Genomic DNA, 22,452 nt, shown 5'->3' with positions numbered 1-22,452 from the left:
GGAAATTGCAGTTCTTAGAAAGACTTATAATCAGGCATTAAAAATCAGAAATAACACTCTCAAACAAGAACTCTGGTCACAACTCCATATATCCTGTACTTTAAGAGATAGTACCGCGTTTTGGAGAGTTGTGAAGTCCCCTTTCTTATCAATTACTTCGGATAACCCCAGTACTGAAGTTGCGGTTGATGAGCAGTCGTGGGTTGAGTATTTTGAGCGGATATTCAGCCTCCCTTTAACTGCAAATCGACCAGCTTCAACTGGGCCAGAACAAATGCACTTCCCGTTGCCTATCCATATTACCCACGAGGGGGTAGAACTCGCCCTAAAAGCCAGTAATAACGGCAAGGCGCCAGGCCCTGATGGGGTCCCAATTGACCTTTTTAAGTACAGCATGGATCTGTGGTCCCCAATTTTAACCAGGGTCCTTCAAGCAACATGTGACCTTGGGCTTATTGAATCATGGTCCCAGTCAATTCTCGTGCCTATTTTCAAGAAGGGGGACCGCCAACTCCCATCTTGTTATCGTCCAATATCCCTCTTGGATTCATTGGGGAATGTGGCCGGTCGTGTTATCTCTGACCCCTCTCGCTAAGCCTGAGGTGGTTGCAGGGTGCGGGCGAGTGGTGCCTTTTTCTGATGACTGTTTGCCAAGGACTAGTTCAATTTTTAACATTTTGTGTGTTTGTCGCTGATTACTAGCGTTTTAACTTTCTGCATTCATTGTGTTTAGCTATGCACTTCTGACTTTATTTTTTGTTACCTGAGGCGGGAAGCCGGGTAACATCTTGCTCCTCTACTGTCTTTGGTACGATCTTCACCTGTACACTTCTACCTTTGGAAATTGCGCCGCACAACACTTTCTTTCATTGTCCCCTACCCTCACAGCTGATTTGGAGCCGAAGGGGATTCTGGGACCTGTAGGTTTATTACCTTGCTAGCGGCCATATTGGGGGGAGGCACGCCCAGCTGGGGTTGCTGACTAGTGGTGCGGTCTCTCTCACCTGCAACGCCATAAATTTAGAGGCCCTAGACTTCGCGCAGCGAACACGTACAGCGGTCGCGCCTCATTCGCGCCAAAGGAGCGCCTAAGGAAAGCCCGTCTGTGCACGCCAGCGTCCCGGAGGGCGGGCTGGAGATCTGCTCCTTCTTAACGGCATCATGCTGAAATATACTTTGAATGAGCTCATCACTCTTAGGGGTAAGGCTGGGAATTGTTGTACTGTTTTCCCCAGTCGACCCAGAGGCAAGAGGCGGTGCCCTGGCTGCGACTGGTTACCGAGAAATGCCCCTGTTACCACCCCCAATAACCTGCCTAAAATGAGCACCTGTTTACTCCTGAACACCAGGTCTTTGAGTAAACATGCCTTAGATCTTCACTGTTTACTTTCCGAGACTAAACCCGTCTGCCTTTTTTTAACGGAGACGTGGCTGAATGACTGCTCGGGCCCTGACATAGCCTTCGCACTCCCACCCAATTACGCTATTCTCAGGAAAGACAGGGTCAATGGAAGGGGGGTGGCGTCACGATGGTGGTGGACAAACGTCTCACCTGCTCAATCATTGAAACCGACGACATTCATGGGTGTGAGGCCTTGGGGTTTTCCCTTTCCTCATCTCCTCATCAATCCTGTTCAGGGTTACTGATTTACAGACCGCCTGGCCCCATTGGCTCCTTTCACGAAGAGCTCCACGCAGTGGTCTCAGCGCTTTGTTTAAAAGCTGATCACTGCCTTCTCTTGGGGGACTTCAACATTCACATGGACACTAGAGATGATGCTGACACTGTTAAGCTCTTTGACACCGCATCTCCACTTTGTCTCATTCCTTATCTCCCAGTTCCCACACACAACAAAGGTCACACGCTCGACCAAATATTTTCTACCATTCCAATTGGTATCTCCTCCCCAGCCCCTGTCCTGTGGTCAGACCATTACCTAGTGAATTTTCAGGTCTTTCACTCTGCTAAGCTATCTTTCAGTATGCACAGCCGCCTCCCGCAGACCTCGCGAGCCTATCATCGCGTATCCCCTGACATGCTTGCACAAGCACTATTATCTCATTACTGCAAGCTGTCAGGCAATCTTGAGGCGATCTCGACCTCCTGCAGACTTGGTTTGTGGAGAGACTGGACGTATTAGCCCCGGCGGTGACTACCCGTAAGCCCACCTGCCGCGCGTCTGCCCCGTGGTTTACGGCTGCGCTGGTTGAGAAGCGGTGGCAGTGCAAGAGAGCCGAAAGGGTCTGGCGCCGCCACTATGATTCTAGAGCCAAGATGGCTTATAATGAATCTATCAAATTATACCACTGTGACATTATTTTGGAAAAAAAAGCCTACCTAGCTAGAAGAATTGAAGCAGCTGTAAATACCAGCAAAGAAATATTTTTAATTGTTAAGCAATTCACGTCCCCCACTACGAGCACTCCTGCTTGCTCTTCTTCCGAAGTCTGGGTCACCCAACTAGCCGATTTCTTTGCAAATAAAATCAAGTCCATTAAGGACTCTTTTCTACTTTCTGGTGCAGCGGTAGCTCCCGGTACTACGGTCCTCCCCTCTTCGCCCCTTTCTACCGACGGCCCTACCCTTTTTAACTTCCCCTCTCTCTCTCTGTCAGCCTCATTGGGTCTTCTGACCAAACTAAAATCAGGTTCCCCTCTGGACCCTTGTCCAGCCAAATTTCTCGCAAAATCAGCACAAGCTATCAACGCCCTAATTAATCCTGTGCTGAACCTTTCACTCAGCACGGGAGTGGTCCCTTTGGCTTGGAAGCAGGCTCTTATTTTGCCGCTTCTTAAAAAGCCTAATCTGGATCCTTTGGTACATGCCAATTATAGGCCCATCTCTCTCCTTCCAGCATTTGCCAAGGTCGTGGAGAAGAATGTCAACTGCTCCCTCTCCAACTTCCTTGAGACCAACAACATCCTGCATAACACCCAGTCCGGCTTCCGTACTAATATGAGCACGGAGACTGCTCTATTGGAAGTTACGGAGGCAATTAAGGAGGTTCTGGATTCGGGGGAAAGGCGATGTTGGTAATGCTGGATCTCTCGGCGGCCTTCGACACCATCCCCCACTGCGGTCTCCTTTCAAGACTCAGTGAGATTGGTCTGCGGGGGACGGTGTTCAGCTGGTTCGAGTCCTTTCTCGAGGACCGCCGTCAAACGGTCTGGACCCCTCCGTACTCTGCCGTAGTGCGGCCATTGCAGGTAGGAATTCCTCAGGGCTCAATTTTGAGCCCTACTCTCTTTAACATCTTTATGGCCCCCTTGGCGACACTGGTGGAGTCATACGGTGCCCAGATCGTTTTGTATGCGGATGACACCCAGCTCCTCTCCTCTTGCATGAAGGGTGCTGATTTTGATGGAGAGAGTATTAAAGGTGGCCTTGAGGCCGTGTTCAAATGGTTCCAGCTAAACAGCCTCAAGTGCAACTCGGACAAATCAGAGGTGCTCTTTTTTGGCTTCCTTTCGGACCCTGGGTGGAAGGCTTGGTGGCCTGCGGCCATGTCTCCTCCTTCCGCCGCTTCTGCCACAGCCAAGAATCTAGGAGTAATGATTGACAACTGCCTCACTTTGAAGCCCCAGATTCTTGGCCTAGTTGGTAAATGCTTTGGCATTCTTAAGATGCTCAGGAAATTTCTTCCGTTGCACTCCCCTGGCCATAGAAAAATCACAGTGCAGGCACTAATACACGCCTGGACTATGCTAACGCGTTATATCTTGGACTTCCGGAGTATCTCCTATCACGTCTTCAAATAGTCCGAAATTCGGCCGCGTGCGCAGTTTTTGGCCTTCACCCGAGAGCCAGTGCTAAAGATCTTCTGAAAACTCTCCACTGGCTTCCTATTCGGAAACGTATCGTTTTCAAGACGCTCACGCTGGCCTTTAAAGCTCTCCACGGAACTGGCACGAAGTATATCAGTAAGCGGCTGGTCTTCTACCAGCCATCTAGATCACTTAGGTCAGCTTCGCTGGCCTTGGCCGCCGTTCCTGGTATTCGGCGAGTCCGTATCGGAGGCCGTTCTTTTAGACGCCTAGCACCACAATTGTGGAATTCCTTGCCGGTCACTCTGAGAAAGACTGTCACCCTGCTAGCTTTTAGGAAAGACCTGAAATCCTGGCATTTCGTTCAGTAGAACCGGCCATCCTCTGCCTGCCCTGCTCCTCATCGGGTTTGAAGCGCCAGGACACTCCTCGGAGTAGCTGAGCGCTATACAAAACATACAATAACATAACATAACATAACAGAGCGCCTCCAATCGTGGGCTTCAGATAGCAAAGTTCTTTCTGACCTGCAATTCGGGTTCCGGGAGGGATTGGGAACCATTGAGCAAGCACTTAATCTGTCCTTATTGACAGGGAAATATGTAAGCTCTAAGGGAGGGGCCCTTTATATGGCATAAGTTGACCTCTCCGCAGCATTTGACTGCGTCAACCACAACAAGCTGTGGACTATTTTAGCAAACATGGGCATAGAGCCCCCTCTTTTAACATTCTTGCGGGAACTATACTCAGATGCCAAAGCCAAAGTCAGATACGGTACGGGGGGTGAACTAACAAAGTCGTTCAAAGTAGAGCAAGGGGTAAGGCAGGGTTGTGTCCTGGCCCCGTTTTTATTTAACATGTATACTAATGGCCTTGAAAAAGCCATGCAGACGGGTAGCCAGGACCTCCCCAAAATGAACAAGCGCCCGATCCCGGTTTTACTCTATGTGGACGACGCCGTAATTCTGGCCCGCACCCCCATGGAGTTACAGCGTGCTCTTACAAGATACCACACATTTATGGCTACTCTCGATCTAAAGGTGAACATTAAGAAAACCTTTGTGATGGTAGTAGGGTCGAGAACTAATAACATCAAGCCTATGTATCTCGACTCACAAAAAGTAGAGACGACCCCTACGTATCCTTACCTGGGTATTACATTTGACCATAAATGCTCTTGGAAGTCCGGCATAGATTCTAGAAAACTGTCCCTTATTAGAACAACTGCTGCATTATGTAAGTTTGCGAATAAACTGGGCAGGCGCCCCACTGTAGAACTATTCTCAATATACAGAGCCAAAAGCATATCAAGTGCACTTTATAGGACGGGGGTTTGGGGACACGCCAAGGTCGAGGAGCTGCAAAAAGTGGAAAACACTTTTCTACGTTTCCTCTTGGCAGTGCCTCAGGGCACATCAACTTATGCTTGTCATTTGGAAGTAGGCATGTCCTATGTAGTAGACCTGATTCGGATCCAGGCTCTTCTTTTGTGGCACCGCATTTGGACGGCACGTGAGACCACTCTGCTGAGGAATCATAGAGGATTGTCTTTCCCTAGATATGGCTCTAAAGATTGGCTGGATCGCTTATGTTAGAAAATTCTTTATCGACCTTGGCATGATTCAGTACTATCTCTCACCCACCTCAATAGCTGTCATCCCGAGAAAGAAGTTTAAAAAGATCTGCCTGGCCCACTTAGAATCTCTTTGACTTATTAGTGAGGTCTCAAATGTCACGGTCCAGCACTCACTTCAGATACAAACATCTTTTAAGGTCCAGCCCTATCTAACCTACAATTTTACGGGCTATGAGAGATTCTTGTTAACGAGGTTTAGACTGGACATCTTCCACCATCTGGTCACTTTTCCTAAGACCAACATTTGGAAAAAACCTCTTCAGCCTTGTCCCTGTGATGACAGCTCACCCCAAACGACAATTCATATCATACTGTTCTGTAAGTTTTACAAGGAACTGAGGCATTATTGGCTTTTGCCTATCCTTAAAGTCATGGGCTTACGTAGGTGCCGCCCAGCTTATTTGGCATTACAATTCTTAGACGCTAAACCTTTTGCCAGACTGGTAGCAATATTTCTGAAACTAGTTATTAAACACAGGCAGAACTTGGGCTGAATTGTTTATGTCAAAACACGCTGCGGTATGCTAGTCTTTTGAAATTTAGATCCGGGTGTTTAACTCTTGGATCTTAGATTGTGCTATCTTAATATTGCTTTTACCTTCCGAGTTCATTTGTTTAGCATCTTGTATACGGTTGGAATCGTTCAATGTGCAAAGACTTAACATACAATGTGAACGTGTCATTCGTTTTTACTTGTTTTTATCTGTTTTAGTCACTATCTTTTTAATTGAATTTTAACTGCAACCTTTCTATTTGTATTATAATGTGCTTTTATGGTTGTTCTCCATGCACCCGAATAAAGCTTGAAAACTGAAACTGAGTTATATACTGATCACAAGCCACTCAGGCACATGCTTAGTAGCAGTGGGGCAAAACAGCCTCTGCCAGACTAGATTGTCTGTGATCTAAATTCCAAGAGTATCATTTCGTTATCAAGCACATACCTGTAGGGAAAAACTTCAGGGCAGATTGTTTGTCTAGTATGGCGTTGGATGACAAACAGGATGAGACCGAAGATGTTGAGTGTGCAGTAGCAGCTGTTAATGTTGTGTTAGAATGTGCACGGAACGGAAGGAGACTGGAGTAATGCTTATTTCTAAGGATGTCACTGTCTCAGGTCAAGGAATTGCTGGCAGCTGGCCTGAACGCAGAACTCTTTCTGCAGAGGTGAGGAATTTTGCAAATGCGGCTGATGAATTGTCTGGTGTTCAGGACATGGTTATGCGTCATAACCTCTTTGTTCCTCCAGAGAGCTTACTCAGGACAATCATTCAGGCAGCTCATCAGTGGCATTTAGGTGTCACAATAACTTGATGACTTTTACAACAATACTGTTGATGGCCTTCCCTCGAATCTCAAGTTAAAGGTATGATTAATAAGTGTGCAGAATGTTTATTGTCGAACAAGCATTGGAGATTATTGGCTAAGCCACTTCATCCTGTTCGATCTCCTGACAAGCCGTGGGACATTGTGGGCCTGGTAACAAGTATTTTATTCAGCTTGTATTTTACCAAATGGATCTACTATTGTTTTTGTGATTTGGCGTCCACTGATAATGTTATAAAGTTTCTGCAAAATGTATTTGTAGTGGATGGTTCACCTAAAGTCATTATCACTGATAATGGGACACATTTTGCTTCTCAGGGTATATGTTCATTTCTTAAACGGCATGATATCTGTCATTTGAAGGTGGCATTGTATTCCCTCACTTCCAGTGGTCTCGTGGAGAGGGAAACAGAATTGTGAAGGAGAGTATACAACCTGCAATCTCATATGGACAAGATCCTTTAGAGTTCACACAAAATAAAATGTGGTCTTACAATACTACTCCTTATTTCCACAACAGGTGTAGCTCCATTTGTCCATCTCAGGGGTAGAAAGGCACATACTTGTATATTTCCAAATTGGTTAAGTGGGTAAGGTAATTAGGATGTGGAGTCTTTTGACATACTTAAATCCTGGGTACATCAGAAAAAAGCTGGTATGAAAGTTCTTTTTGATGCAGGGAAGCACTTTGAAAATCTACCCTTGCAGAAAGGAGACTAGGAGCTCATTAAAGATCCTGGAAAGTTAGCGAAGGGCAGGTTTAAGTTTTCTTTGCTGGTGGCTGTGATACAGGTGAGCAAGGGTCAGCTCTTCTCGAAAACAAAGGATTGTGGAACAAATGGTCCCTGGTCCGAATTATTAGTTCCCAAGTGGACTTTATAAACTAACAGGGAGTTGGTAGTAGTGACCATTTGGAATGGTTTGATTGGCTTCGGAGGAAGGAGGTGCATCCGGAATCAGAGGTGGCTCCCAGGACACCTGCACCCATTGTGGAGTAACAAACTTCTCAAGCTCATTATACAGGAGATATGTCTGAGGTGTGTGGGATGTCAGAGACGGTTGCCTTTCAAGCTCTAATATTATGTGTTAGGATAAATTGCCATAGATTGAGTTGTTTTGCTTCTTTTATTTTATGACTGTTGGTATATATTCTTTTTTCTGTTATTTTCTTTATGTGATTCTTACATTTCCTTTCTACTTTTCAGGGAGAAACTGTAGTCTGTATTTAAGCGTGGTGGTTCCGCAAGACCACACTCTCTCTACATCACAGATGTTCTTGTGATGTGGTTATGCGTAGTAGTTAAGAACGGCCCGGGACCAGGGTTCGATTCCCGGCGCGGCATGTTTCTGGACCAGGGTCAGCGGACTCGATAATTCTCTCGCCTCGGTGCCCACTCTGATCAGCGATCACACTCGGCAACTCTGGGCATTAGCTTGCCTCATCTTCACTAACGGCCCCACCAGACCGCCGGGGATGCCTGGTCTCACCCTGGAGATACCCATTAAGGGACCATCTCTCAGGGAAGCCAGGAAGGGTTTCGCAGCGGTCGAAGCGCCTTGGGACCCTACGGGTATGTAGTGCGCTATATAAATGCCTATACATTTACATTTACATTACATACATTTTATTTGGTTCCATGTTCGGGTCGGCACAGCAGCTGTGTGTATCAACGTTATTCGGTTGGACTCAGGATTCACAGCTGCAGGGCTCTCCCAGTCGTGAGTGTATTCAATTGTAATAAATCCATCTTCTCGACATCAAAGGGTCTGACGCCTCCTTACTTCACCTGCCTGGCTGCATGAGTATTCAAGAGGGCACCTCCAGTTTTGGTCTTGATTTTCTTCAATCAGACGTTTCCTCTAGATCTACTAGCCATAGACACTTGCTGACCCCATATGACAGTGGCCTTAAAACTTTTTAATGCTGCGCCCCCAGAATAAATAAACAATAATAATCATTGGGCCCCCCAGAATTATTCACAATTATTTTAATAAATTGCCATTGTTTACATCCGTCCAGGTCTACTGAAACATTACAGTTAAGTTCTGTTAATCTTTAAAAAATGCAATCAACTGCATGATTGCCAAACAGACAGGTAAGTGTATTTTATTTTCACTCCATCCTCCCTGCCCCCCGTCGGCGGTAAATACCAGCCACCACTGAATAAATGTAATCTAATCTAATGTAATCTAATTTAATCCTACAATTACGACTTCTCAAATGTTTCAGTGGTCTGTGAAATATCCGACTACTGCCAAATTAAACATTGAAATATTTAAACGCACAAGAGTGTATACTTTTTAATCCATATATTTCCCAGGTAGTAGAGGATAAAAGTGGATTCGGTACAATTGACTGTTGTGTAAGGTGGTCACTGCAATCCTGTTCTTGTAGCAGATGTAAACAGCTCTGTATTGACTATTTCAAGGTGCAAATGATGAAGTAGCATGCAAGCAAAATAAAATCTGTTGTATTTTAGGGTTAAAAATTAAATTCTTAGAATATTTTGCATTTTTTTCAGGTTCAAGATGTCATTACAGAGATCAGAGAGAATGAAAAAAACGAGGATAATAAACAACATTTCAAAGAATTTACAGAAGCTCTTGTTAATGAGTTGGGTCTTCCAAGTGAAGAGGTATGTCTACTTTTTTTCATCCAAACTTGTCTTCCTCTATATCATAGTGTTCAAATATTTATTATTGCGAATAATAAAAAATGGGAGATTATCCTTGTCCCTTGACGAAAATAATGTTGTCTGTAGCAGATCTTGTACTATTTTTTATTCTTGTATATTTTCATACTGAGCTTCCATTTATATATTTGTTTAGAGATGGGGCTAATTCACAAAGGTACTTACACTTTTGTGTACATTTAAGATTGGTTACTATTCACAAAGAGGACTTACGAGTAGTATCTTTACGAATGTGGAGTCTCTGTACATAAAAAGATAGGTCTTTTTACGTGCGGAGACTACACAGTCATACATCTACTAATCATAAACCTCTTTGTGAATAGCATACAATCTAAAACTTACACACAAATGTAAGTTTACCTTTGTGAATTAGGCCCTTATTCGAGTACGAGTTCTATTTCAGACAATTAAATATTCAAACTAATTTCTAATCATAATTGTCCAAAGATACTTATCACACCACTTTCAGTGGCAGAACCTTCATATATTAATCTAAAAAAAAAAAAAAACAGGATGCACACCTTTTTTTTAAATAAACATTGGCAAAGCCAACAGGTCTTGCCTATGCGAGAGCTATTCACTTTGATGTGTTTTTTTGTAGCCATGTTGTGCAGCTGTGTGATGCTGCGCAGCATGGCTGGAACTAAAACAAATGAAAATAAAGTGGTATGACGCGGTGCGCGCCATGTCATATTGCTTTTTTAAAAATTCACACATGCTGCACAGCAGCGTGCTGTACTGATTTACGACATGGCTAAACAAGCATTGGTAATACATCGGTTTCGACTATGCAATAAATTAAGAGCTGTTTTCATCAATTATAGTCCGGGAGAAGGAAAGAGCTCCCTGGCATATAACACAGGAGTGGAGAGGATATGGCGCAGCGGCCAGAGCTATTGACTAGAGAGCTGGTGATCCTGGTTCGAGTCTAAATGGCGCGGCGCAACATGCTGTGATTCTGTGTGAATCACTTAATCTCTCCGGGTGATAAATTGTTATAAAATATGCTGCAAGAGTAAAAGGCAAAACATTATGAAAATATAGTTCCACCAAAGCGGATACTAGCAGTATTTTGGCGGCGGGAAACTGAGAAGAAAAGCAGACAAGTAAGAAGCATTGGTAAATGCAGGAAAATATGCTACAGCCAATAGAAATGGTAAGTGGCATGCACAGGAACCAATGAGAAACCAAGGAAAGAGAGGAGACGGGATGTAAATCTCTTTTAAGTTTATTTTAAAAGCAATTGATTTCTCAAGCACATCGCAAACGCTGTGCAGGCGAAACCTAAAAGAGCTGCCACTTCAAAAGGAATTTAGTAAATCCCAAATTCTTCAAGTTAGAAGAGCCTTGGAGGAAAGGGAGTAACCAATCCTGAAAAGCACAGTCACACAGTGCCCATGACAAGCTGTCATATAATAAGCATAAGACAGTGACTGACTGGCTGAACCCTATGTTTTTTTCAGTGGATTTCTAAGGTTTTTTAAATGCTAATTCCTAACTATAACGTGGCTGAAACCTATGGTTTTTTCAGTGAATTTCAAAGGTTTTGTAAATGATAATTTTTAATGGTATTAATTGTTATATTTTTTTTATACTGATTCACTACATTGTTTTAAACTATTTATTTTTAGATATTTTATTTTTTAAATTACATTACATATTTTTAATATAAATTTAAATTTGTTTTAAAAAATATTGAAATTGTAATATTTGTTTTATATATATACATTTTATATAGCAGGCAATGATATCCTATGGAAGGAAATTCAAGTTACTGGTAAGTACGGTTAAAATTATTTTTCAGGATCAGTAGTGGGCTGAAAGATGCAGCACTGAGGTCTATCCTGATAACAGGTGAGTAATTCGGCTGATTTTAGAGGAAAATGTTAGCCTATGGAAGGAAATTCCCTTAGCAGGTAAGTAATGTTATCGTTACTTTTTCTTACTCAGTGGTGGATCCTGGATCCAGCACTGGTGTATCTCCTGTAAACAGTTGAAAGAATGCGTTTAAGTCATACAGGTGATTTTTTAGAAATATTTGTAGTTTGTGAAAATAGACACTTGGAAACTTTTCTGGTGAAAACCAGACAATGGATTCCTATGGAAGGAAATACAAGTTACTGGTAAGTATGGTTAGAATTACTTTTCAGGGTCAGTGCTGGGCTAAAAGACGCAGCATTGGGTTATCTCCTGATAACAGGTGAGCAAATCGAAATTCGTTGTTCGGATGATTTTAGGTGAATATTTTAAATTTGCAAAACTCCACACTTAGAAGAATTTCCAAGTGAAACCAGCCAATGTTAGCCTATGGAAGGAAATTCATGTTACTGGTAAGTATGGTTAGAATTACTTTTCATGATCAGTACTGGGCTCAAAGATGCTGCACTGAGGTCTCTCCTGATAACAGGTGAGTAAATCGGAATTCGTAGTACATCCAGTAAGCGCCACAGAGCTGCGTAGCAGAAAGATGTAAAAAGGGGCACGGCCTGCACCACCTCCCTGCAACGCAGCGCAGTGGCGCTTCCTGGATGCACCTGGTGGGCTACTTGGCCCCCATGGTCCCTCAGGTTTGAAGTGGATTTATTTCCCCAACTTAAAGCGCGGCACAGAGCGTGTTTGCACACATCACGTCAGGCCCCTCCCCTCCCTTCTCCACTGTGTAAACGCGCCCTGTCACCGTTCTAAGTTGAGAGATTAAGTCCCCTTCAATCCTAAGGGTCCCTAGGGTCAAACTAGCCCACTAGGTACCTCCAGTAAGCGCTACAGAGCTGCGTTGCAGCGAGGTGTAAAAAGGGGAGTGGCCTCTGAACACCTATCTGCAACGCAGCTCCCTGATACCTACTGGAGATACCTGTTGGCCTATTTGGCCCTCAGGAACCCTCAGTATTGAAAGAGAATTAATTCCTCAACTTGAAACGTGCCACAGGGCGCGTTTGCACAGTGGAAAAGGAAGGAGGCGTGGCCTATGGTGATATGTCTGCAAGCACACCCTGTGGCGCGTTTTAAGTTAGAGAATAAATTCCTCCTCAATCCTGTGGGTCCCTGGGGCCCAACTAGCCCACCAGGTCCCTCCAGTATGCGCCAGGAGGCTGTATTGCAGAGAGGTGTTCAGAGGCCACGCCCCTTTTTACAACACTCTGCAACGCAGCTCCGTGGCGCTTAGTAGAGGTACCTGGTGGGCTAGTTGGCCTCCAGGGACCCTCAGTATTGACAAGGAATTAATTCCCCAACTTAAACCGCACCACAGGGTGTGTTTGCACACATGTGAACTCCGGCCCCGCCCCCTCTCTTCACCACTGTGCAAACGCGCCCCTTGGTGCGTTTTAAGTTGTCAAATTAAGTCCTTTTGAATCCTGGGGGTCCCTGGGGTCCAACTAGCCCACCAGGTACCTCCAGTAAGGCTGCGTTGCAGAGAGGTGTAAAAAGGGGCGTGGCCTCAGAAACCCTCTCTGCAATGCAGCCCCCTGGAGCATACTGGAGGTTCCTGGAGGGCTAGAGTGCCCCCAGGGACTCCCAGTATTCAAGGGGAATTATTTCCCCCCCCCTGCAAACGCGCCAGGGGGCGCGTTTGTAGAGTGGTGAAAGGCATCCTGGCGCCTCCTGGCGCGATGCCGGTCTTTTAAAAAAAAAAAAATTTAAGGAGCCCCGGGAGGTGGTGGTCCCTCTGTTGCGGGGGGGCCGTGAGCCCCCCTGCATAGATAGGGGCCTATTATGATGATGGGCGGACTTAGTCCGCCCGCCATCCTATTGGATAATGGGACCGCCCGCCATAAGGGCGGGGGTCCCGTGGGGGGTATTATGATGCGCCCGCCACTGTGGCGGGCGCATACTGCATTTTTTAAATTGTGGCGGGCGGTGCTCTCAGCATCGCCCGCCACAGTGCTAAAATTGCAAGCATGCATTTGCATACACAAAGCGGCAGGCACCAATTGGTGCCTGCCGCTTTGTGTATGCAAATGCTGGGGGGTTCCACAGGTACCCCCGTGTGCACCCCCCACCCCTCCTTCACTCCGGGGGCCCCCAAAGTAAAGACCGCATGCCTTTCCGTGGTGGCATTGCCGCCACAGAAAGGCATCTGCAGAGGCCCATCCTAATATGGCTGTCTGTGTCTATTAGACACCGCCACCATATTAAACCTTTTGACTGGGGCGGAAAAGCGGAGGATGGTCTTTCCATCTGCCGCCGACCCCCCAGCCATGCTAATATGGCGGGGGGTCGTCTGGTTGGGATGGCTGGCGGATTGCCCCTGCCAGGTCGGCGGTGGCTACCGCCAGCCTGGCGGGGGCAATCCGCCCACCATCCTAATGGGCCCCTTAATGTTGAAGCCCTGGGGGTGGCAGTACTTGTGGGACCCCCTGAGCAGGCCTAGGGGGTCAGGGTGTTTCTACCCTGCCCCCTTTGCGTCTTTTGCGCACTTGTTTTTCATTTTTCTTGTGCCTCGGTTTTACCGAGACACAAGATGGCTGCCAACACTTCCTGGTTTGGAATGTTGACAGTTGACAGCCAATTAGCATGCAGCTCTTGCTCGTAAGGGTACGCGTATGATACTCGGCGGATAAGCGTACCCTACTTCATCCATAGATATATCTATGATATTACTTTTGATTTTCTCAGGAACTACTGCACGGATTTACACCATTTAACAAAGAACATGATCTGCGAACCAAACTCTACGTTTTCGCCAAATGTGGTGTAATTCCGTTCACCAGATCGAGCTGTAGCCGCGCTTAAAGGTCCCTATGGAAAATGCATGGGGAAAACATGTTTTGGGAACTCCCCTTTTTTCTCAGCCCCCACTTGACGAATCACCCCGAAACTTTCAGGATCGGAGCGGAGCAGAGCTGGCCATCTTCCCTTTTTTTTTTTTTTACTCCTCATCTCACTGTGTCAAGTCTTTGTGGAACATTTACAGCCTTACTATCTCTCTGTGGGCCACCAGGCTGACCACACTTTAACTTGGGTCACCAGACCTCCTCCCCTTTAGTACCGGGGACATGGTGTAATCATTGGAGTGTCCGGATCAATCTTATTTTCCTTCCCCACCTTATTAGAGGGTGCCAAATGTTAGACGGCTTCTCCTCTGCCCTCTCATATTCTCATATTGAATGATACATTTAGCCAGTCCTCGCTGCTCGGGGGGAGGCGATCCTTCCACCTCCTACAAATTTACCTCCTTGCTAGTAGGATCAAGTAAAGAAGCAGCCCTCTCTCTTTCAAAGTAACTGTCTGATAGAACACCCCATCATCCCCAAATATGATCAAAGGAGAGTTTACATTAATCACAGTACTGAAAAGACCTGACAATACCTGACCTATCTCTTTTCAATATTTGTCCAGCTCTTTACAATCTACAAACATATGAATGTCATACGCCATCACTTCATGGCACCTCGGACATTGTGGTGGAGGGACAGGGGCAAATTTCCCTATTTTGTAGGGGGTATAGTAGAGCCTATTAGTTACAAAGAAGTGGTTCTTTTTCAGGCAGGCAGGCTTAACATATTTATATAAGATCTTCAAAGATGTTTCAAACATGCCCTCAGCCTGTGATGCCAGTGGAGAATTGTTCCATACCCCCTCAGCCGGTGGTGTCTCCATATCATCACCCTTTAAAAGCTGTTGGTACCATACCGAAATTACCTTTACAATAGGTATGGATAATCGACTAAGTCTTTCTACTACCTCGTTGCTCCGCATCTCCCCCCGTTCCGCTATGTGCCAAGACACCAATTGAAGGTACTTAAAACTTGAAAGATGATTCCCTACCTTCACCTTCAAATACTCCCATGGGCGTATCCCTTCCTCATCCAGTAAGTGTTTCCATTTCATGATTCCAGCTCTTCTAATAGGCATTGCCAGGGCATCTTTCGTACAGTCCGGAGTACCGGGCGAATCCCAAATTGGAGATGATTCAGAGTAGTACCCAATCCCACTACTTATCCTTACCCTGTACCAAATCTCTAGAGCTGTTTTTAATATCTTCAGTCGCACCCTCTTGAAAAATCTTGGAGATCCAAATTTATACATAAATTCATCATTTCCCCCCTCCACTCTCACCCTTTCTTGCAACAATTTGCCCCAGGGTGAATCATCAGGTCTAGCGAGTAACATACGTAGCTCTTAAACTGAAATGCCACTGCGTAGAGGCTAATATCAGGGAGGGCTAGCCCACCTTTTAGTAACCTCCTTCTAAGTTTCTTCCAGGTCAGGCGGACCCCTTTGTCCCCCCACACAAAGCTCCCAATTTTGCCCTGTATCTTTTTTATATCTTTCTTTGGAAATGATAGAGGGATCGTTGAAAATAAATATGAAAGCCTGGGGAGAATAACCATTTTTACCAAATTCACTTTCCCATGAATAGTTAAGGGGAGGTTCTTCCATCTATTGAACAATCAATCTATTTCTTTAGTTGTTCTATCTAAATTTATCTTAGGGATCCGATCCAGTTCACGCACAACATAAATCCCCAGGTATCTAAACTCCAAACTCTCTGTACCCACCCAGTGATCTATGTTCCAACACATAACCTTGGTCTTAGATCTATTTACCTTGTAGCCCGATAGTCCCCCGAACTCTGCTGGTAATTCCTCAATCCTGGGGACGGCTATAGATGGGTCTCTGGTATACAGGATCAGATCGTCTGCATATAGGGCTAACTTAGAACTATACTGTCCGGACTGGAAAGGGAAGAATAGCCCTCTTTAATGTCTATCTGAACTGCATCTGTGTGACACTATTCACATATACCAACTGCAGGGGAGCATGGTCTGAAAGGAGGCTGGGCTTCACTTCTATTTTCTTGATATCCGTGAAAATATAGTCGATCCTGGAGGCATGTTTTGACTTCTTACTATAAAAAGTATACCCCTGAACTGGACCCTGTTTAACTCTCCATACATCTTCCAAGTCCAGATCATGCATCATATTCCGCAGTGCACGTCGTATCTTTGGTGCGCCTACATATTTACTCACATTACTCCTATCTTTGATGGGGTCCAATAGTACATTGAAATCCACATTTGGTCCATAGAAAGAGGCACATACTATGTCGATATTATTCAGCACCATTTTCACAACTATCCACCTTCCAGACGTATCCGTATGGGCCCCCCTAATTGTTGCGGAGACACCCTGTTTCACTAGTATGGCCACTCCTCTATTGTGCGTTGTCTGCTGGGATACCTCAAACTCTTTTACCCATTTGGTTTTAGAAAAAACAGATCGACTTTCATCAAAACTCAAATGAGTCTCCTGTAGTAGACAGATCTGGGTGCTTGACATCTCCAAATTTTTGAGGATAAGCCTCTGCCTGCGAGGAAACCGCAATCCATTCACATTCCAGGTGGTGAAAATGATCTGGTTATTCCCTAAACTTTGATCTCCCATTGTTCGTCCAATTCCCTAACAGGCTTGCTTCCTTGACTCTAGCGAGATGAGTATTTTTTTGGTTTTTATCCCTATGCTCCCCACCCAAGTGCTCCCCCTGTAACCCCACCCCTGACCACCTCCCCCTGTGCCCTGCCCCCCCCTGAGGAACCCACCCTTCCAATAGGCTAAGCCTATTTGGCTAGGCTCCATTACCTGGATGCAGTTTTATTTCCTAATAATTCTGTGGATGCTCAATCTCAATCTCAATATTGTGGCATTTTAGCATATATTTATCAGCCGAACAGCAAGTTGCAAAATAAAGGAGGGGATCCTATACACCTAATCCCCACCTATTCGCTACCTTTTGATCCCTGTTCTTTCCTAATCTTCAGAATTAGATTACCGCTTCTTCCCCTGTTTTTATCAGGTGCATGTGGTTGTTCCACATCACCCTCAAATGTGCAGGGAACTTTAATTGTGCCTTTACCCCCAGACCATTCAGCTCATCCAGCCTCCTCCCGAGCTCCCACTGTCTGGTTGCTGTCACATGGGAAATATCAGACCTTATTTGAAAATTGAAACGGTTAGAGCTATTATATGATATTGTTTTTTCCTTCAGGGCTGATGACAAAATCTGCTCCTTCACATTGTAAGTTAGGAATTTACCAACATTTTCCTTGGTTTCTGCCAGCAGGGTTTCTCCGAAAGGGATCTCGATGCACCCTCTGGATTTCTCGCATTAGATCCACTGTCTCGTCACCCTTCAGAACAGTCCCCTTTATCCGTGATATAACAAAGCCCTTCAAATCAGCTCCTTTCATAGCTTCCGGTACATTAAGTATTTTCAAGTTGTTCCGTCGAGGGAGCTGGCCATCTTCCTGGAGAATTTTGTGAAGATTCGTCGACCGGCGCCAAAGTTATTCTAAAAAGAATTTTGTGGATTTCCTATGGAAACTAGGTCCTAACTATAACTATACACTGGCGACCGCCAGTAGGTAATCTTCACTGAAAAAAACTTTGGGCCCGATTCACAGAATGAACTTAAGACTCAATCCTAAACTTACTACTATTTTGGTATTCACAGAATGCACTTACTACTTTTGGCATTCACAGAATGAACTTACTACTTTTGGTATTCACAGAAGTTAGGATTTTGTCTTAAGTCAAGATTTTGTCTTAAGTCAAGAGTCTGGGAGTGTGGCTAGAGACAGATCTTACTTTCCGGACACAGGCCAGGAAAACAGCCGGCATCTGCTATGGGCTCCTGAGATCATGTAGGAAAGTACTCCCCCTACTCCCATTCCAGTCCCGCCTGCTACTAATTCAAGGCTTAGTGCTAGCAAGGTTGGATTACAGTAACGCAATCTACCTCGGGGCGCCGGAAGCCACCTTGCAAACACTACAAAAAACTCAAAATGCCGCAGCCCGCCTGCTTACAAACACCCCAGCAAGAACTTCGGCCAAACCCGCCTTGAAAAAACTTCATTGGCTCCCCGTAAGGGAAAGAGTCGCCTTCAAGGCCCTCTGTCTGGCACACAAGGTCCTGAACAATACAGGTCCCCCCATTCTGAGCACCTGGATCACTCCATACAGACCCTCGAGAGCGCTTCGGTCCGAACAAGGAAACCTTATTGTTGTCCCTAGGGTGAAGAAAACCCGCATAGGCGGCCGTAGATTCTCGGTGAACACGGCCAGAAAATGGAACGCTCTCCCCTCAAACCTCAGAGCTGAGCCAAACCTCCTTCGATTCAGAAAGTCCCTCAAAACACTCCTTTTCCCCTGATTCTCTCCGAATTTTTTCCTGTGCCCCCCGTTAGGAGTTCGAGGTTTCAGCGCTGGGATACTCAAGGGTGACTACGCGCTATACAAAAACCAAAAAAAAAAAAAAAAAAAAAAAAGTCTGTCTTAAGTTTGTCTTAAGACAAACTTAGGACAAAATCCTAACTTCTGTGAATACCAAAAGTAGTAAATTCATTCTGTGAATGCCAAAAGTAGTAAGTGCATTCTGTGAATACCAAAATAGTAGTAAGTTTAGGATTGAGTCTTAAATTCATTCTGTGAATCGGCCCTATAGGTTTTAGGGGTGTTATAGTTAGCTGAACATTTCACTCATACAAAACCATTGAAATTCCTCTGTTATAGTTAGTTGTACTAAGTATAACTCGCGCGCCCGCAATCCACTGATAATGATGTCACATATTACATCACTCATGACATGGTCAGTGACATCACTGATAACATCTCAAATGACATCACTGATGACATCATCCGTGTGACAACCTGATACAACTCATCATACACTAGTATAACTTTTCAACACTCATTATAAAATATGGAGTACCATATTTGAAACCATTGACACACCAATACAAGTTTCTAAAAATCCACTCAGTGATTCCTACATCTACACACACATCTAAACACTTACCTATAAATTCACTCATACATGCTAACAAAGATCAATAGAACACTATTAAATATACTTATCCACCTACATCGACATTACACACCAGCACACATCCTATTCACTTATGCAGTCATCCTACTGACTTATGCAAACAATTGATCATACTTACATTTACTAAGCTACAAACTTATACAAATACCACTTTATTTATTCATATAGATAGAAACTCATACTTAGTGTGTTATAAAATCCCTATTACAAGTATACAGTTTTTGATAGTCATTCATACAATCACTGAGTCCTATGTATACTTATTTATATACAATAACTGTCACATACACTGCCTTTTATATTTGTACTTTGTTGGACATGTTTCATTGAGAAATATATTTACTCATCATCACACCCATAAAGATATTCACTCGCCCAAACTACTGCTTCCACATACAGTCTCAACCTCATATACCTACTAAATCAACTATTTTCACATCTTTGGACAGTCACACACCTCCCACCCAACCACACACACATTCACTATCCCATACAAATATTCACTTTTTAATTAATAACTAATATAGACTTTCACATAGCTATTAACCAACTTATGCAGTAGTTTACACAATAAGAGATAGAGGGATACAGATATTCACATAGTTTAATCACTATCCCATATATTTAGTGAGACACTTTAAATTAGTCACTTACACAGTCAATCACAGTGCTAGTAAATCCTCCATCCAGACACTTATACATCCACTCATTCTTTAATGTAGATTCCTATATATATACTACTTAGTTAAATATCGAACCAAACCACATTCAGCTGATGATATCATCAGTGATGTGTGATGAGAAGTGCTGAAGAAGCAACAGAGGTGTAGAAAGAAGCAATAGAAGTACCGAAAGAGGCAAGTGAGGTGCAGACAGAGGCAAGAGAGGTATAGAAAGAGGCAAGAAAACTGCAGAAAAGGGCATTAGAGGTACTGAAAGAGGGAAGAAGGGTGTAGAAAGATGCAAGAGAAGTGCAGAAAGAGGCCAGAGAGGTGCAGAAAGAGGTAAGAGAAGTGCAGAATGAGGCAGGGGGGCGCTAGGTGGCACACAGCTAAGATGGCCGCACACCTTTGAGGCTCTAGTTGCCCAGTGAAAAAATCTGTCATTAATCTGCATTTTTGCCTGCCGTTTCTCCTCGCTGACACTTGCTTCTGGTACCTGAGGTTCTTCTGAGCTCCGGGGTGCAGCTTCGTGACCTCTGCTCTGCCTTCTGAGGAGCAGCGGCGCTGCGTGCTGCGCTGGCCTGTGAGTGCTTCCTGAGGCTGGAGGCGCTGCTGGGCTGTGGGCACTACGTAACTCCCCGGTCATACACGTGGGGTTGGGCCTCGGCGGACTCCGCGCAGTCTGCTTCTCCACCCTGACGGAACGACTCGGCATAGACTTACAGCCTCGCTGCATCGGATCCGCGGTACGGAGGTGAGTCGCGCAACACTCCCTGCGTGCTTTGCCTTCTGCATGCTTTCCATTCCTAGCATGAGTGGCCGCTGTGCTCCGGCCCCCCTCCAGGACGCCGGGTGTCTGCGGCCCGCGGCGGGTGCCCACTATTTCGATACGCGGCGCACTATATCCCACTATCATCCGCCTTCCATCGCGCCTGCAGACTGCTATTGTCACTCGGCTTCCGCAGTGCAAAGAGCATTGAGCTGTCCCTCAGCGCCATATTTACATACCCATTGCCTCGAGGTGCCTTAACATCACTCAGCTACCATGTCCTGTGCTGGCTGCTGCTGTGAGGTAGGAGGGGAGAGTGGGTCGGTCTCCCCACCAGGCTGAGAATTTCCGGTTCCTCCATTAGCACTGTGGATGCCCCTTGGCCACTACTCCTATGTCTGGACGTTAGGCCTTTCATTTACTTCCCTTCAGTTATTGAGGGCGGTGCAAGCTGCGTCTGGAGTGGTGTCCTCTACGATTGGTTGGTCCCCTGCCCCCTGACATTTGTGGGCCTTCTGTTTCTGCCAGCCTTTATGTTCCTGCTGGGAACCCCCCCTTCTGTTGGTGGAGGCTGCCCCCCCCCACTGTCTCATCTACTGTGCAGGTCCTAAGTCCTTATTTCAGTCTGCAGTGTATGCAGGGCCTGGCTTCTGACATCACACTGCTCATATTTTGTGTACAGGTCTTGTCCCTTCTGTGCGCTGTACATTGCCCTTGGCATCCTGCGAACTGCTGACGTCACCAATACGTGGGACTTCGCTCATAGTACCCCTGCTGAACGTGTATGTGTGAGCTGAACAGCTAGCTGGCCTCCTCTCCTACAGAGTCACACTCAATATACGGGAAGTTACGACTATCGCTTCTGGCTGGCGGGACCCGGCGGTCTACTACGCCCCTCTTCAGACCTCGAGGCTATGGGGAAAACTGACGCCCGCCAACCTCGGTTGATATTTGGATCCAGGAAAGCTGGTACCCGTTCCACATCTGTGGACTCTGAATCATACGACATGGTATCTGGTTCGCCCACTGCGTAATCCTCCGGGGATGAAGTTAAAACACTTCTCCTTGCGGTGCAGAACAGCTTGACAGACTTGTCTGGCAAAATGGATTCAATGAATAATCGCCTCGATTTTCTTGTTCATAAAGTTGATAAGCACGAGACACAACTTAAAGAGGCCGAACGTCGTATCTCTGAGACGGAGGACATCACGTCCCAACTTCAAGACCGCGTCACGACCATGGATAAGTTGCTGTAGGTGGTCGCGGCTAAGAACGAGGACATTGAGGGGCGCATCTGACCCAACAATATTCGCCTGGTTGGCATACCCGAATCGACCAATACAGGCCACCTGGAGAACTATGTGGAACGTCTCCTGAAAGGCCGCTTCGGCGCTGACTCCTTCTCACCCCACCTGGTCGTGGAGCGCGCCCAGCGATCCTTGGGGCCGCTCCTACCCCCGGGTGCCCCCCCTCGACCCATTATTGCCAGACTTTTGAACTTTAGGGATCGTGATGTGGCACTACAGAAAGCTCGGGAAACGAAACCTTTGCAATTTGAAGGCAATGCTTTTTCAGTCTGTCCGGATTTCACCCTCGCAGTTCAGGAGGCGCGTCGGAAATTTCTACCCGCTAAGCAAAAGCTCTGGAAGGCTAATATAAAATATGTGCTTTTTTACCCTGTAAAACCCCGGATCTTTCACGACGGGAAACACATCTTCTGTGCAAATCCACAACATGTCGACGATTTCTTGAAGAAGCTGGCTGGAAGATCACCT

The 22,452-nt window shown here is 45.5% G+C and overlaps 1 protein-coding gene across 2 annotated transcripts in view; it reads left to right on the top strand.

Moving 5' to 3' along the window:
• The window catches only part of LOC147725374 (uncharacterized), a 2,508,159-nt gene that overhangs the window by 394,249 nt on the left and 2,091,458 nt on the right, over positions 1–22,452 (top strand). For both annotated transcript variants that reach the window (XM_086964051.1, XM_086964052.1), the window contains exon 5: positions 9,250–9,363. In XM_086964051.1, the coding sequence (XP_086820177.1) occupies positions 9,250–9,363 (114 nt within the window). The remainder of the gene's footprint in view (positions 1–9,249; positions 9,364–22,452) is intronic.

The sequence above is a fragment of the Lissotriton vulgaris genome, chromosome 3_2 (assembly GCF_964263255.1).
Source record: "Lissotriton vulgaris chromosome 3_2, aLisVul1.2, whole genome shotgun sequence".
In the NCBI taxonomy this organism is placed as follows: domain Eukaryota; kingdom Metazoa; phylum Chordata; class Amphibia; order Caudata; family Salamandridae; genus Lissotriton; species Lissotriton vulgaris.
The sequence above is the reverse complement of the archived record's forward strand: the minus strand, read 5'-3'. Positions and strand labels throughout refer to the sequence as shown.